This window comes from Crinia signifera, chromosome 9 (assembly GCF_055691185.1).
Source record: "Crinia signifera chromosome 9, ASM5569118v1, whole genome shotgun sequence".
NCBI classification, from domain to species: domain Eukaryota; kingdom Metazoa; phylum Chordata; class Amphibia; order Anura; family Myobatrachidae; genus Crinia; species Crinia signifera.
The window spans coordinates 142,764,174-142,782,175 of record NC_139225.1 but is presented as its reverse complement, the minus strand read 5'-3'; the positions used below and the strand labels follow the sequence as shown (position 1 = coordinate 142,782,175).

The following is an 18,002-nucleotide window of genomic DNA, read 5'->3' as shown; positions in this document are numbered from 1 at the left end:
TACCGTGTGTACACACTAGAACTTGTCCTTATTCTATAGGTGTTGGGTGCAGTGTATTTGACACTGTTCATACGCTTAGGACCAGACTCCAATCCTTTACATGCTGGCAGCCACTAGAGGGCGTCCAAAAGGAGGTTCAGGCACGTATGACTGCCAGCATCTGCACTTCAGCTGGCACCCTCCGGGGCTAACGAGCAGAAATTGGCAAAAGTCACCTGTTAGCAAATTGGACTTTTCACATCGCGCCCCTTCATCTGCGAGGTGCTCCTAAATCTGTCGTAATGGGCACAAACAGCGCATGAATTTGAATATCATCCAACAATTTCCTGTCACTTTAAACAAGACTGAAGCGGCAGCCAGTTTCTCAGAACAGTTCAGTGTCAGGATCTAAACCCAAACATTAGGACCCATGCCGTACAGCAAGAACATGGAAACAGACTCCATTACATCTCAAAGGGTTTTATTAATAAACGTAAAAACAAAGCGTAAATAAATGTGGGCGTTTCCTTCCCACTTCAGGGTAACAAAAAAGTTCAACAATAACTGCACAGAAAAGGTTTTTTTAACAAAATGAGTCGTTCAATTCACCCCTGCAGGAAATTCCTAGTTCAGCAGGAGCCCCAGGCATTCCCACCGCCTGCCTGGTGACACGTGCATCCCCTCAAGATATTTAGGTGCACCTGCCGAGCGTATACTATCACATGGAATAAGTTTGTGCATGAGAAGACAGAACTGCACATACTAGATACCAGTGACATCACTGAGGACACAAACACATGGGAAAAGGTTTGTAAACCCCTCCAAATAAAGGGTGCTCCATACAGCAACTGTCTGACAGACTATGCAAAGGGAAGAGTACATGTATCCGTGTGTACAGCCACTATAGCCTGGAGGTCAAGTAACAATCCCTTTGGAAGTGAATAACTGTATTCCTCATGCACAAACCTGTATTTTATAGAATAACCACTCTGGGAGGGAGCAATGCATTTCAGATGCAGACTGAATGAGATACCACTACATAGCCTGCAGGGGTCACTGTTGCAATAGTAGTTTATGGAGACAAATTTCAGAACATAAAAAGGGCGTTACACTAAAACAAGATTAGGAACTGACAGATGCATCTCCTTGCTGAATAAAACACCCTTTCCTTCAGTGGAACAACTGTAGGATTTGTATTTTGTGCAGTCCAAGTGCCTTCTCATAATGCAGACGTTGGGGGAAGGGAATCAAATGTCCAGTAGGGAAGCCGGAGAACTCGCGCGCTTGTGTTCGCTGCGCAGTCACACGGAAGGGTCACTGTTTCTGCTGGACGGCCTCCTTCCTTGCTGCATCTTGTAGTAACTGAGTGTCCACCTCGTCAGCAGGAAGCTGGACATAGCGAACCACAGAGCCCCGGATGAAACAGTTCTTCACAGACAGCTGGGAATACAAGACCGCATCAGTACAGGAGGAAACCTCTGCACTGCACTCCGCCCCCTCCCAGTTAGTAATGACTGCATCTGTGCACCAGCTAGGTGATCTGGGAAATGTGACAGTTAGTAATGACTGCACCAGCTAGGTTTTGAAACCGTGGACCAGTTTGCCCAATATTTAACTAAGCTTCAATCAATTGACTTAGCTGTATTTATATTTATACTAAAAACACAGGCACTTGGGGCGGGAGATACACAGGACTTCCCTACGCTGTATTACACAGAGATATTACGATACAGACTCGCACCACATGATGGTTACACCGTATTGCTTTGCTACAGCCCACGTCACAGGAAGACAGAAACCAGGCCAAGTTCTATTCAACTCCAAATAGAATGGATATTCAATGACAGTTGTACAGTGGCTTCAGCACATGCACTGTATGCAGACACCTGTGGCCATGCAGACAGATTTAGGGGCCCCATTTATTATTTAATACTTGTGGCTAAATCCCAGAAATCACCCATTTTTTGGGGGTTAGCCGCATATATTAAGCATCACCTAAATGTATCAGAAGAGAACAAAGCAGGAATCACCAATCCCTGCTGTGATCCCTTCTGCACCGACGCCAGCCGCATCCCCCATAGGTTTCTATGGAGGATGCGAAGCTGCCTCATGAGTCAACATCAGGCAGCCACAATTCAGGTCCCTGGGTTACTGCCATTCTGAGATGGCAGGAACTCATTGCAGCCTAAGGGCTATTTCACACACTGCGGCTCCTGCCGGGCAGCGAAACCCCACACGGCCAGGAAGCCGTGCCGCACACAGCAGTTTACAATGGTAGGGATGGCCACAGCCCGGCAGCCGTCCCTTCCAGTGGTGGGATCCGGCTGCAACCAGGCGGTGGCCGTCCTGTGTGAATGGACACAATCGTGTCCATTAATAACTACAGTGTGCGGTATGGCATTTGGCTGTGCAGGGCACCACCGCCCAGCAGGAGCCGGAGCGTGTGAAATAGCCCGATGGGCTACACACCGCACTGCTGCCGGGGCAGTGCAGTCAGCCGGTGATATGGACAATTTGTGGCCCTTTCTAAATGTTATCTAGAGGAAGCAAAACTACAAGACTCACCATGTGAGGGTACTTCTCTGGGTCCGTCACGCTGATGTCCGTTAGTTTGATGTTCAGATACTAATATAGAAATAGATTTCATTAACAAGGATTTCACATATACCTGTACAAACCGCCAGTTACAGTAAGGAAGTGACTTCATAGCGTCTCAGGCGCTTGGTAAGCTGCGATGTTTGCAGCATACCAAGCCAACTTGAATCATGGCCATTGTGCCTTATCCAATAAAAGCTTATGGGTCCAATCTGGTTGGCACAAATATCTGTTAATGTATGAGAGCAAACGACAGTCACAGACAAAAAGTCATTCAGTTAAATTGGTTAGCGTAAAACAGACTTCATTACAATTTCTGTCTTTTTCCGGTGTTTGGGAGTAGAGTGGTCAATGGTCATTTGCTCTCAGACAGTACCAGATTTTTGTTTCAAACAGCAAAATTGGCTAAATGAAGTGTATCCAGCTCAAGTGTCAGAACCTTCCATCCTCCCTCCCCTCCAAGCAACAGCCAAGTCTAAATCCCATACATACACACACAGAATGATTTTCCCCCTGCCCGGTGACTTCTCCGGGGAAGTGGATGACTTACAGCCACCCACCCTGTCGCTCATCTGCTGGTAATGCCAGCAGATGAGCAATAGTGCACGGCGATGAAGCGGGTGTGCACATCAGCGCTCACCGCTGGCCATGTTATAGGACAATTATGCATTAAGATTTAGCGGGCAGATGTATTATAGCGTCGCTTATCGCGCTGCTATAATACTTCCTGCCATTAGCGAGGTGAAGCAGGAGGGGAGACCGACAAGATGTAGTAACATCTTGTCTGCTGAAGTGGGGGAGCGCTAACTTCCCCCTCTGGCGATGTCCCCTCCTGGAGATAGCGCAACAGTTTACATTGGTGCACTGTCTCCTGTCCCCCGGCCCTGCTCACACGAGATCCCCAGCGCTGTCCCTGCTGTTTAGATAGGGCTTCGCCAGCCTGCTGCTGGTGAAGCCAAAACCGGCATCGGGCGGAACGGTTAGCGAGGCTGACCGTTCATACATTCGGCCTGCTTTACCACATCCTGGCTCCTTCTTACATGGGGGAGAAGCGGTATCAATGCACATAACGTACGCGGATACCCCCTTCTCCCCCATAACGAATATTCATACATCTGCCCCAATATGAGCAACATTTCTTGAGGTTTTAATAACCCAAATTGTATTTAACCGGTTTTAGAATTCGAGACAAACCACATTCCAGCTTACCTGATCAACGGAGTGCAATGTACCACAGATACTGCAAGAAAGCACAAATCCGTTACCAATAGTGACAGCAGAAGAGTATACTGCTTGCACAGAGGACAGAAGGAACTACATGGAGTATAGAAGCAAGAATAGGGATTCCTGAGAGAAACTTATGCAGTACAGCTGCAGATAAGATGTAGGACACAGCAAGTGTATACAGTATAGGGGTCAGTGGTACTTACCTCAAGTCATTCTTTAGCTCCACGACAACATCCTTCCCCACTAGTGACTTAAAGAAGGAGTAGAAGAGCTGCAAAACCAGGACAGGACAGTCAGATCTTCCCACAATGCCAATTATTATAGGAAGTTATGGAATGTAACCCAACATTATTAGTTACTCAGATATTACATTTTTTTTTTTTTTTGGATGTGACCAGTTATCAGCAAGCGGTCTTGTGGCTATATAGCTTATGTGATGTCAACACCAGTATCCCAACACTTCTCTTACATAAAGCAGGCAATAGATGTGCTGGTAAAGCAAGTATAACATGTTAATAGTTGTACAGGTAAAAGTTATTTTTATTTAGCATTACAACTGTGTTGTGATATTGGCATCAGCACTGATTGACCCTATGCACCCACTCTCAAAAAGTGCAACACCAAGACCATAATACACCAATATGTGGAGGGGTGAGAAGGGAATTTGTCCCATTGTGTAGTTACACATAACTGAGGGGCACCGTGGACAATTCCCCCCTACTTCACCATTGGCACCGCAGGTGTAGCGCCCCCTACAGCATAACAATAACCCCTTCCCAATGTTCTGTAGGGGGTCATGGGCAGTATAAGTATCAGGCACCCTGTGGCTCTGCAACAGGGGTGGAACTACAACTCACAGCATGCCCTGCGAGCCCAGCGCTATAGAACGTTAGCTATAAGCTTCCGTGGCACACTGGTGGCTGTAGTTCCTCCAACAGCAAAGCAAGCAAGGCACAGGTTACAGCCTACCCAGGCTCACAGCCAGCATTTACATCACACGCTAAAAATCAGGGCGGTCCAGTGACGCCTACCATGGTAACTGCCGGTAGCCCGAGCCGGTCAGGTAGCGATATGCTGCTATCGGTACAAACTCAGGAAAATCAGACAGGCACAGGATCCGACGGCAGCTACACGTTCGTGCTCAATTTTAATGCCGGCCGCAAACTCTCGCGAGAGGACGCCAGCCAATCACAGAGGCTGCTGAAGGAGCTTAACAGTAGAGCGTGCCGGCGCGCAGTGAGCAACGTGGAGGGAGGCCATTTTGTTGAAGACCTCTGCACACATACAACAGTATACTCGAGTTTCACAGTCACTGTAGCAAAATATCCCACTGCACTGACTGAGATTGTGCTTTGTGATGTGTAGCAGCTGAAGTGTGTTATGTGACGCTGATATGTAGCTGATGGTGCTCATCACCACATAGTGCAGTGGTTCCCAAACTGTGCGCCGTGGCTCCCTGGGGTGCCTCGGGACACATGCAAGGGTGCCCTGGGTTGGTAGTCCAGGACCAACTAAAATTATTAATGGTTAATTATTTATAAGCAAAACCAGTGCTGGTGGCTGCCCATCTTAAAATGTGTACAAACAGAAGCAATTCCTGCCCTTTTCCACATAACTGACCCTAAGAATAGCATATAAATCCAATCTAATTAAAATAAATTTGGCCTAGGGGTGCCGCGAAAAAAATTCTTATACTCTAGACGGAGTGCCGTGATTAAAAAAAGATTGGGAACCCCTGACATAGTGGCATTAATTCCCCTAGGGTAGACACAATAAGCCTGGTCAGGGATCCATAGATAGCATGCCCCAATCCTCTCAGCTATGGGCACTATAATGACAAGGCCCAGCATTGGCCATCTTGGAATCAGGCCAGGGGGCTTATTCCCACCAGTTATAGGTCATATGGGTAGACTGCACTCCCACACCCGCTATGGAAGTGGGTGATAATGATCATTCACCACATTTGCAACTTGGACCTCCTCTCTACGCAATTCTAGTTCAGGCGTGAGCACAAAATGTGATCAGTGCTGTGGTGGGTACACTACTTGGGTCATATAACCCAGCACACCTCCCAACTGTCTTGTCTTTAGCAGGGTTCTGTCATGGGGTATGGGTCATTGGGAGCCAATTTAGGTCGACATGCATTGGGTCGACCATTGAAGGTCGACATGGGTAAGCTCGACAGTTAAAAGGTGTTGTGTGCCCATGTAAAGTGTTAAGGTACCCACACACTGAGCAGATTTGGGCCGATTTCCGACGAATGAGGCCATCCAATCGGCCCAGCTTGCATACACACTGAGCAGCTTTCCCCCTGCCTGGCGCTGTCAGCAGGGAGAGGACGGCTTTGCATAGTGCAGCGATATGCAAAGCCATCCACAAAGCCGCTCATCTGCTGGTATTACCAGCAGAAGAACGGCTTTCCCGGCAATGACGCAGGAGCGCTCACCGCCGGGGCATACACACTGGGCGGCTTTGAGCTGAAAGTCGCTCAAACCTGCTGTTTTGAGCGACTTTCAGCTCAAAGACACCCAGTGTGTATGGGCCTTAACTCTCTCTGCACATGTTACATCTGCCCCACCTTCAGTGCAGCATGGTTTTGTCCTTTTTTAGGTAAATTTTGCCCTGTGGTCGAGTCTAATTTAGGCCCAAAGTCTGTTTCAAAAATGGGGGTGTCTGCCTCACTTTGTGGACATGCCAAGGCCAAACTCCGTATATTTACCAGCTTAGGCTAAAGCTTCATAGTCATATTCTCTTGGTTGTCTGAACAATTGTTTTGCCAAATTGAAAGCCCCAATATCTGAGCAAAGTAAAGTACACAATTGTCTGCCACCCCACAATGAAATTGCATGTGTCCACCCACATTGACGATCATGTAGTCATGAAAAAAAACTTGGGTAATATGGTCATGAATTTCTGTTGTTGCCCATAGCAACCAACTAGATTCTATACTTATTTATTTAGCACCTTCTTGAACAGTAGGTTGCAACCTCGGTCCTCAATGACCCCCCCCCCAACAGTGCACGTTTTCCAGGCTATTGATTCCTTTCCCACCTTATAGACGCTGACAATGGCTTCATATTTTGTTTTTCACATATTTATTAGAACTCTGGTTTTTCATCTATTTTTGGATTTATTTTTTTTAAGAGAAGGAAAGGGAAGGAGTAAGGGGTAAGGAATGAGCAGCTCTCACACAGACTTGAATTTTTTTTATGAAATATGAAACAAATAAACATGTTTTCTCAAAAAGTTGATCACGAAATGCACAAAAAACAAGCTTCCTGCTTTCCCGCCGCTTTGGGTCACAGGTACCTGAGACGGAACAGTTTATGGGTGAATACATGAGTAGTTAGTCCATGATGTCTTCCTGTCCGTTTAAAAAGACCATTGTTCTATGTGAGGAATTCAAGTGTCCATTCAAAGAGGGAGAATGAGAGACAGAATGTAGTGTTGATGTGAACGACGGTGTACACGGCCATTGTGATCCTCCCAAGATTAAATTCCCCTGTTTATAGGTCCATTGAGCTACATCCGTGATCCAGTTAATGCTGGCAGAGGATGAGAGGCTGTAATGGGATACGGAGGATACATGTATGCAAACTTATGTATAAGTTAGTTCAAAATACGGACGCTGCTTTATAAAAAAAACATATTAAAATGCTATAGATGCCCAGAACATACAGATACAAAACAAAACTGTTATAGATACAAATTTACCGGCCTAAGTCCATAGCAACCAATTCGCTTTCGGCCAGACATTTGCTTAAAATTCAAAGTCTTATTGGATTCTGTAGTTTCCAAGAACTTTAGCGCCACTGGGCAGTTTATTATAATTTTTTAAATAATTCTGACAACCCTCCACCAATCTATTTTAAGAAGTAACATTTGTAACGCTTTAAACCATCAATTTAATGAAAGAATTCAGAACATAAGCTGATAGGGTCTTCTCATACAAAGGAGTGCCTTTTCTGATCACCGGGGGCCCTGATATATACTATGTAACAGTGCTAAGCGCTACAATACAGTTAGTGTTCTGTGAATGCGATATTGTAGGAATTCTGCATTAATAGGGATTTACTCCACATTACTATTCAAACTATATACACACACCTTAAAGACATTTCTTTGTAGAAAAGGGTCAAAGACGGTCAATTAGGCAAATAAAAAACACTTGTCTGACTTGTTTAGTTGCTGTAATACGCGCTCTAGCAGAGACGTTCTGAATGTATACAAAGCGCTTTCAGAGGGTAGTAGGCAGGCAACCAACACAACAAAACAACGTTTCCAATTTAAATCCGTCTTAATATTCCAGGCTAACAAACCTATTCAAATCATTTCAAAATACTGTCCAGATGATACTGCGGTGAGTGCCAGGCATACATATCCCTACGCCTGAAGACCAAAGATCCCTCACCCGTAAGTACCATCAGATACGTTCAGCTATGTATCTAATAGTGTGTATCTAAGTGTGTATCTAAGCAACTAAACAAAGCAATGACTTGGCAGGGCCATAACTAGGAGTGTGTAACCAGCACGTCCACCAAGGGCCAGAACCGTTGCTGCCTTAGAGAGGTATCTGTATTTGGCAATACACCTGGTAGCCTGGAGGGCATAAGATGTCATATGTGCTGAGGCAGTAGTGGACTGCTACAGCCCTGCCATGTTAAGTGTAAAATATCTTTGGCACTCTAATATACATTTGAAAATGTCTTGTCAATCAATTTACAGTCACAAAACATAGGCGGATATCCAATTAAGCGATCCATTTTGGTCAATAAAAACTGATTTTTGAACAATGGTCATTACTGCGCTATCAAATTATAAACCGGTTTTTTTTTATCGGCCAAAAAAAGGACCCGCATTCGGGCAATAACACAATGTAATTGGATTTGTAGTGGAATTATAATCAGACATATGTTTTTCTCTTTTATTTATTTTCTTAGTGTATTTCTAATGGGACCTACACACGTAGTGATTTAGGGGCATTTTCTAAGCGATATCGCTCACTATATCGCTTAGAAAATGCCTCTACATCGCTCCGTGTGTAGGGGCCATAGCGATGCGCGGTCCCTCGCGCCACTATCGCCCGGCTACTTATACCATGCTGGATAAATGTATTAAAACGCCGGCGATCAGAGCCAGTGTTCTAACCAGAGCACACTGGCCCTAACAAATTGCTGTGCTGAGCGATCTGGCATCACTCGGAACGCTCAGCACATCTTCACGTGTGTAGGCCCCTGAAGTTTATTAAAATATGTTTACTATAACTAGCTTATCAGATCATTAGTGTTAAATGTAATTTTATTAAGCTTTAACTAAGGAGGGTGAATTATATGTGCTGGGTTTTAAATCAGTAGCAATGTAGCGGACCTCGCTATTAAATCCTGTATAGTTTGTTTCACCTCAGTGCATTTGGTAGTGTTCGGTAAAACCTGTCTTAACTTTATATGCATTGAGTAAAGTGCAGTCATATGTGGAGGGCTGGGGTTCAGTATGTCAGCTATGAATCAGATTACCTGGGAAAGTCACTGCAATATATATATATATATATATATATATATATATATATACACAGCACTCCAACGTAGATATCACAAATAATTCTTATTAAGTGAGACAAATATACAACGTATCGACACTAGCCTGAGGATGACACGCTAGTGCCGAAACGTTGTTGTATATTTGTCTCACTTAATAAACCGCTATGCAGACTGGAGTGACGGAGTGTGTGTGTGTATACATACATACACACACACACTAACAGCCAGTGCTCGCCGTTGGTTCTGGCTGCAGGATTTAAAATGGCAATCATTATTTTATATAAAACCTTAAGTGTTTTGCATTTAATAATAAATGCCTCTTCCCTCCGGAAGCTATTACCACTACAAAGTGTAAATATACCCCACTGCTGCATTTGCATATGAGCGCCTCCGGTTCTGTTTGGAGCAACAGAATAAGTTGATCATCATCTACATTGTCTAGAAGTCTGTTATTTTCTCTTCTGCTTTTCCTGGGTGTTTTTTAGATAGCAGCTTCAGCATACCAGTTGTGGCTGTCTTGGGAGTCCATCAGCTGAACTGAGGTTTCCTTGGTCTTGTTAGGATCTGTATGTAAGGGACAAACTTCTATTTCAGCTTCTGGGATCTGTCTGGCTTTTTTATGTGACGGTAGCCAGATTTTCTGGCGGATGCACGTGTCTGTCTCTTTGTGCTAGATGTACATGAACACTGCAATCGGTTTCCACTGACATACGCTGTCCATCCTAATATGCAACAAAACTGTTGTTCATATGCGTAACTATCCGTCATATCTTCTTCCTTGATATGTATTTGCCTAGTTGAATTAAATGCATCATTAAATACATGAACAGTTTTATTTTTGCAGATTCGACTCTCGTATTCATTATGAATCTGTTGAATCAGAATGTCCGGATTCAAAACGCTTTCTTTGTCAATAAGCATATCAATATCTTCATCAGAACAGTCCACTTGGTGAATCATTAAAGGTCCTTCTGGACACCAAGACACATCGCTCTCATTGCCAAAACCATTGATGCTGAACGGAACATGTGGCTTCAACTCAGGTAACTGATCCGGCACGTGTGATTGGTCTTCAGGGTCAGGAGGAGAAAATTTGTTTGGGATTATTTGGTTGCTTTCAGTGTCCAAGGAAGGAGATTGTCGATGAGGTAAGGGATCGGGGATGCATGGCTCTGTCACTTCAGGAGATATATTAGGACATGCCGATATAAAATCAAAGTTTTTTCCTTCTGCTTCTATTTTATTCAACAGTTTATAGTCCTCTAAACTCATAGGGCTTTCTTTCACTATGAAATCTTCTGGCTTCTGCTGACCCCAGAGCATCAAGCAGCTTTTGCTCTGGGAACAGATGTTGGACAGCCGTAAATTTAAGGAATTACATTCCTGCGCGACATGGTCATCTTGCATGTCATACTGCATAGAAATCATTTCTCCCTGCCACTGTCCTTTGGGTAATCCACATGTAGCCTTTTGACTGGAATCTTCTAGTTCTGTCACACAACTGCTTCCTGAGTCATCACCACCATTCATTGTTTACAGGGGGATGCTGTAAAAAAGGAGAGAGACATTTGTTTAGCTGAGAATAAAATTAATATTCAACTTTCAAAGCTATATCAGGCTGATGTTCGTTTACAACTTTCCATCAAGACTAGTCCATTGGCCTTCATTTGAATGGATCTATTCTTCCCACACCCCTCCCGCACCCTGGGACCAACGTATCAAAGACTATTTGCAAGATATCAGCCAAAACACTAGTTTCGGGAGAGTTACCTGCAGACATTCAGTGAATCCCCTGAATGTGTCCCCAGGCTGCATGCAATTCCTTACAAATTTTGGTCATATACTGTTCAACTATCACCCCGATCAGCAAATTATTGACTGATTTGGCCAATATTTGTACAGCGGCGGATATCTGACCTGGAGGTTACAGTCATATGACCACCGGCCCCCAGACACCGCTCATGAGCAGGTGAGTGACCACTGCACCACCATTACTGTCTACATGATGAATGTCAACTTGGTCAGCATCAAAATTATTACCAGGCACAAAATAAAGATGTCTGCCTTCTGTACATTCTAACAACAGGAAAATCCCCAGAAGAAGTAGAATGTTGCTATGTCCATATCGGTTTACATATGGTGGGCACACTAGGCATCCACTTCTCCAAAACCAGGTACACATATAACCAATGCGGAGCAAGTAGGGGAAGGCAATTTCTATTCTTACATGTATAACCGTTACAGAGCAAGTAGGGGTAGACAGCGTCTATTCTTACACATATAACCGCTGCGGAGCAAGTAGGGGTAGGCGGGGACTATTCTTACACATATAACCGCTGCGGAGCAAGTAGGGGTAGGCAATTTCTATCCTTACAAGTATAACCGTTGCAGAGCAAGTAGGGGTAGACAGCGTCTATTCTTACACATATAACCGCTGCGGAGCAAGTAGGGGTAGGCGGGGACTATTCTTACACATATAATCGCTGCGGAGCAAGTAGGGGTAGGCAATTTCTATCCTTACAAGTATAACCGTTGCAGAGCAAGTAGGGGCAGACAGCGTCTATTCTTACACGTATAACTGTTGCGGAGCAAGTAGGGGTAGACGGCGTCTATTCTTACATGTATAACTGTTGCGGAGCAAGTAGGGGTAGACGGCATGTATTCTTACACGTATAACCGTTGCGGAGCAAGTAGGGGTAGGCGGCGTCTATTCTTACACATATAACAGTTGCGGAGCAAGTAGGGGTAGACGGCATCTATTCTTACATGTATAACTGTTGCAGAGCAAGTAGGGGTAGGCAGCGTCTATTCTTACACGTATAACAGTTGCTTAGCAAGTAGGGGTAGACGGTGTCTATGCTTACACGTAGAACCAATGCTGAGCAATTAGGGGTAGGCGGCGTCTATTCTTATACGTATAACCGTTGCGGAGCAAGTAGGGGTAGGCGGGGTCTATTCTTACACGTATAACCGTTGCGGAGCAAGTATGGGTAGGTGGGGTCTATTTTTACACATAGAACTGTTGCGGAGCAAGTAGGAGTAGGCGACGTCTATTCTTAAACGTATAACCAATGCTGAGCAAGTAGGGGTAGACGGCGTCTATTCTTACACGTAGAACCGATGCTTAGCAAGTAGGGGTAGACGGCGTCTATTCTTACACGTATAACCGTTGCGGAGCAAGTATGGGTAGGCGGGGTCTATTCTTACACGTATAACCGTTGCGGAGCAAGTATGGGTAGGTGGGGTCTATTTTTACACATAGAACTGTTGCGGAGCAAGTAGGAGTAGGCGACGTCTATTCTTAAACGTATAACCAATGCTGAGCAAGTAGGGGTAGACGGCGTCTATTCTTACACGTATAACCAATGCTGAGCAAGTAGGAGTAGACGGCGTCTATTCTTACACGTAGAACCGATGCTTAGTAAGTAGGGGTAGACGGCGTCTATTCTTACACGTAGAACCGCTGCGGAGCAAGTAAAGGTAGGCAGCAAATATTTTTACACATAGAACCCAAGCTCATTATGAACATAGAGATGCAGCAGTTGGCAGCTATATGGGTAAGTAACCGCTGATGGTTACCTCATCACGTGAGCAGCTAGTGTTAAGGTAGCGGTACCACGGTGACAATAATAATGTCACAGGGTTTACGGGCCTCTACACCCTGGCACAATTGGAATCCCCCCAAACATGAGAAGAAAGTCCCATGTCCACTGACTGGTGTCACACACTGGCTTTTGGTGTTATGTGATTATACAAGTATGGGGCCTACACGCATAGGTATTTTGGGGCATTTTTTTAAGCGATCAGATCACTTAGAAAATGCCCCTACATCGCTCTGTGTGTAGGGGCCACAGTGGGAGCGATGCACGGCCCCATGCGTCGATATCACCCAGCGATTAATATCCATCAAACTGACCCTGACAGAACGCTCAGCAAATCTCTATGGGCAGTATTCAATGTGAATACTGGCGACGTGCAGCAAATCCTGTTTAGGATTCGCTGCACATTCGCCACTGCTCGCTGCGTTCCGGAGCCTCGCCGGCTCCGGTATTCAACGAGTCAGGGGCTCGCTGCCCCTGACCGACGAATTTGAGCTCCTGCGGCGGACGCCGCAGGGAGCCTGAGGACGGTGGCAGGCAGGGAGATGGAAGTCTCCCTGCCTGCCCCAGAACGTTTGTGGGGGAGAGGTGGGCTCCCCGGGAGCCAGGCAGCACAGGCTGCCCCCCGGGATAGCCAGCAGGGGACCGGGTATATTCACTATACCCATTCATGCATATGTAATGATCGGGAGAAGTGAATATATGAATATCTAATAAGCGGCTCGGCTCCGGCCCCCTGCTGGCTGGTCTGTGTAAAAAAAAAATATATATATTTTTTTAAATTAAATATATATTCATGTGCTTACAGCACATGAATAAAAATAGCATGCCCCTCCTCAGAATAAAATTCCAGATTTTTTGACACCAATTGTAAAAAACAAAACCCTTTATTTTAAAAGTTCACCTTCCACTTCACCATAAAAAAGATAGCGATTGCTACTCGGTGAATCATGGCGAAAAAAACCTTGAAATGTATTCGCCATCTGGTCATTGAATAGGGTGATTCACCGTTTTAGTTAGAAATTCACCATAAAGCACAAAATCGCCATAAAAACCTGGCGAATCAGCCTCATTGAATACCGCCCAATGTGTGTAGGCCCCTTTAGAGTGGTGCCCAGCAACAAATAACACTCATACCTCCCAACATGACACCCTCCAGGAGGGACAGAATGCTATATTTCTGAGCTTCCCTCTTAATTTATGATTGCCCTCACAAGCAGTGAAACACCTTTCTAATCAATTAACAGGTGATGGCAACATTTAATTAAGAGGGAATTCCAGGAACAGAGCATTGTGTCCCTCATGGAGAGGCTCATGTTGGGAGGTATGGTAACATATACCAGAGAGAGGGGTCAGGCACACTTTCATATCCCCCCTCCATGTATACGTGGACCAAATGCATGATGGGAAAAGTAAAAAGACAGAACAGAAGTGGGTCAGGCACCAGCTACTATTATGACTGGCAGAGGCAACATGGCGGCTGCTCTCAGGCAGTAATGTAGCACCAGGGATGGGGCCCAGGCTAGGAAGCAGCCAGAGAAGGAAGCAGCGGTCATAGGGAGTGATGTAATCTGCTACACTACCGCACATACAGCCACATCCACATCAACACCCACCTCACTCCGCGCGTGTTTCTCTCCACACAGCGATTTGTACGTTGTTCCGGAGAGGCCCAAACCACGCCCCCTCCCGCGCTGATTGGTTGGCACATTCTCACAGTGTGGGAAAAATCGCGAAACTTCCTCACTTATCTGACGTCACTGACTGCGGGAGCCGCTCATTGGGCGCCGCCAACACGCTGGAACACTCGCGAATGTTCAATACTAAAGCTGCGCGGTGATTGGCTGCTCAGTGCGGGAACACTCGGGAAAGTTCGGGATAGTTGCTGAGCGACGCCAAGAGCATAGTGAGGACCGAGCTGCGATTGGCTGGTAAGGAGGTGACGTCCCAGCGCCTGTTCTGTATATTTACGGACTGTGCACAGGTAAGGCAGCCAGTTATTGCTATTACCCGTTCTTGGAGAGCGCCGGCTACAGCACCTGCCTGACCTACAGCTACTACAACCTATCCCGTTATCACTGTGCAGCGCATTACCGGCTACTGCATCTGCCTGAGCCAGAAGAGGAACCACCCAGCCCGGCTACTACACCATAAGACTCCCTGACAAACCAACACACTCTCCCTGGGCAGCATACAATGGCACCAAACGGGGCAGCTATTGGCATTGACCTGGGCACCACCTACTCCTGTGTGGCCATTTTCCAGCATGGCAAGGTGGAGATCATTGCTAATGACCAGGGAAACCGCACCACCCCCAGCTATGTGGCCTTCACTGACACCGAGAGACTGATCGGGGATGCTGCCAAGAACCAGGTGGCACTCAACCCCCAGAACACAGTGTTTGATGCCAAGCGGCTGATTGGAAGAAAGTTCACTGATTCTGTGGTGCAGTCTGACATGAAGCACTGGCCCTTCCAGGTGGTGAGTGATGGGGGAAAGCCCAAGGTGAAAGTGGAATATAAAGGAGAGGAGAAGACTTTTTCCCCTGAGGAGATCTCCTCTATGGTGCTGCTGAAGATGAAGGAGACCGCTGAGGCGTACCTGGGCCATCCTGTTACCAATGCAGTCATCACCGTGCCAGCTTACTTCAATGACTCTCAGCGACAGGCCACCAAGGATGCTGGTGTAATTGCTGGACTCAATGTACTGAGAATCATCAATGAGCCCACAGCAGCAGCCATTGCATATGGCCTGGACAAGGGAGCACGTGGGGAGCGTAACGTCCTCATCTTTGACCTGGGATAGCAGGAAGTACCCTCGTGCTGCCAGCCCTGACTGCCAGACAGGAATGTTATGCATCCTTAATTATGGATTGTGCCCCACCACCACTGCACCCAAGCATTTACCTCTTTTGTGCCAAGATTCTTTCAGTCTCATTAAGGGGTCCATTATTATTTATAGTGTTTTAGACCCAAATAATACAATTTCATATTGCTTCTATTGGCCTAGAAAATTCTTTACTACCTTCTTGTTTTACAATCACTTTACACAGCACAAGGATACTTCGGTGTGTATTCAATGCCGCGGCGAGCGGCAAGCGAGGGGGTTAAACAGCAAGGATTGCAGAAAACCAGCGATCCTCGCTGTTTGACCCCCGCGCCGGCCGTTCGCTCTATTCAACGTTCAGGGGAAATCCTCGCCATCACAGGACGGCGAGAATTCCCCAAAACAGCGAGACCCGCGGCTAATGCAGGAAACTCGCTGTATTTAGCCGCGAGTCTCGCTGGTTCAGGAGCCGCATACGCCGATTTCCCCTCGCTCAAAAGATGGAGCAAGGGGAAATTGGCGTATGAGGGGGCTGCCTTGAATACTGTCAGGGTGAGTGGTGACAGTGAGCCGGAAGCTCTGCTCGCTGTCACCACTCGCCCACAGCATTGAATACCCATATCACTTTATGCTGCTGGACCTTAGACAGCCTATTGTGCATTTGCGGACATCAGGTAGTAGCTATTACAGGTATCTAGAGCAGGGGTAGCCAACTCCAGTCCTCGAGAGCTACCAACAGTTCACGTTTTCCAGCTCACCTCAGAGGTTGTTGAACTGCACATCCCAGCATGCACTGCTACAGTTTTGCTATTCAGCCATACTAAATCTATTTAAGGGCATGCTGGAATGTGTAGTTCAACAGCTGGAGGGCCGAAGGTTCCCCATCCCTGTTTTAAATTAGCATCCATTTACAGGCCAGGGGGAAACGGCCACATCTTTCGATGGTCGGCGACTCTCAGGTCACTCAGATATGCGTGCACGTTCGAGAGGAAATAGGCGGGCAGCTGACATCACCCGATATCAGCTGCCCGGCACCAACATCACTGGACGGTTTCCATGGGACAGCAGCAGTTTCATAGGAACGCCCATGAGACGCTGGGTGTTCCCATGGACGAGTACCCCGGCCCGCCGACCACCACCCACCGTCTGCAATGTTTGGTGCGTGTGTGGTGTACACGGTAGGTTCGGATCTTTAATCCGGGGTATCGAAAAGGCGACAGTAGGTGAGATTCAGATTTGAGGAAGCAGATGTTTAAAAGGGTTAACTTTTATTACCTGCTCTCTAACAAGAGGGTAGGTCACAGCGGTAGACAAATCAATTTACGATAAACGGGATGCAGTTACAATCCCGGCGGTCGGGATCCCGGCGTTCAGAATCCCGACGCCGGAATCCCGACCGCCGAAATGGCGACACATTCTCCCTCCGTGGGTGTCCACGACACCCCTGGAGGGAGAATAAATTAGTGTGCCGAGCGTAGTGAGGCACCGGGCCCGCTGCGTGGCGATCCACGTCCCCCCCTTGTCGGCATTTCGGCTGTCGGGATTCCGGCGTTGGGATTCTGAATGCCGGGATCCCGACCGCCGGGATTCAATACTGAATCCACGATAAACACAAGGTTAATGGCACAATGCAGCGTAATCAAAGTCACTCACTTACTATAACAGAATTTACATAACAATGCTGCCCTATCTAGTGCAATTTAACATCACATCCTGGGAAGACAACTTATACAAGGTTAACCCACAAGAACGTTATCTTAACGTACCAAATACACTTTACTTATTCTAATAACCACAATGTTACAGCGCCTAACAATGTGTGACCTAACGGGACTGGTACCCGATTACTGTCCTGAACCCGAGTCTAGGACTCGGCCTGTGCACAGGAATGACCCTAACAACTTCCCGGGGGTGGTGTCTCTACTGGACAATCCGGCCTTCCTACGGATCAATAGCCTGGGTCACAAGTCAGTCAGGCCTTCTTAGTGATAACTAGCCTGGGTCACAAGTCGGGCAGGCCTTCCTACGGATAAATAGCCTGGACCTGTTGGGTGGGGAGATTTGCCTTGAGGGTCCCCTCTTTCTGGGGAGGTACAGGGGCAAACGCAGGATTTTCAGAAGGGGGTTTCCAGAAGGGCGGACCAAAACACGGGGATGGACACTTAGGTATATGCTGGGTCAGTTAAAGTATTATAGATAGACCAAATGTATAATAATAATAATAAATAAATATATATAT

At 46.4% G+C, this 18,002-nt stretch overlaps 3 protein-coding genes across 3 annotated transcripts; 1 reads left to right on the top strand and 2 right to left on the bottom strand.

Moving 5' to 3' along the window:
- Window positions 1-443: 443 nt before the first annotated feature.
- Window positions 444-4,990, bottom strand: LSM2 (LSM2 homolog, U6 small nuclear RNA and mRNA degradation associated). The gene is made up of 5 exons (XM_083160045.1): window positions 4,833-4,990; window positions 4,005-4,072; window positions 3,784-3,814; window positions 2,545-2,604; window positions 444-1,419 (listed from the first exon to the last, which is right to left on the bottom strand). The coding sequence occupies exons 1-5, from the start codon at window positions 4,833-4,835 to the stop codon at window positions 1,294-1,296; spliced, it is 288 nt and encodes a 95-aa protein (XP_083016171.1). The 5' UTR covers window positions 4,836-4,990; the 3' UTR covers window positions 444-1,293.
- Window positions 4,991-6,873: 1,883 nt separating this feature from the next.
- LOC146036190 (uncharacterized) lies at window positions 6,874-14,709 on the bottom strand. Its single transcript, XM_083160043.1, has 2 exons — window positions 14,554-14,709; window positions 6,874-10,884 (listed from the first exon to the last, which is right to left on the bottom strand). Exon 2 carries the CDS (start codon window positions 10,866-10,868, stop codon window positions 9,924-9,926), a length of 945 nt encoding a protein of 314 aa, XP_083016169.1. The 5' UTR covers window positions 10,869-10,884; window positions 14,554-14,709; the 3' UTR covers window positions 6,874-9,923.
- A 98-nt stretch (window positions 14,710-14,807) lies between these two features.
- LOC146036192 (heat shock 70 kDa protein-like) lies at window positions 14,808-15,937 on the top strand. Its single transcript, XM_083160044.1, has one exon. The coding sequence runs from the start codon at window positions 15,134-15,136 to the stop codon at window positions 15,740-15,742; it is 609 nt and encodes a 202-aa protein (XP_083016170.1). The 5' UTR covers window positions 14,808-15,133; the 3' UTR covers window positions 15,743-15,937.
- The last annotated feature ends 2,065 nt before the right edge of the window (window positions 15,938-18,002 follow it).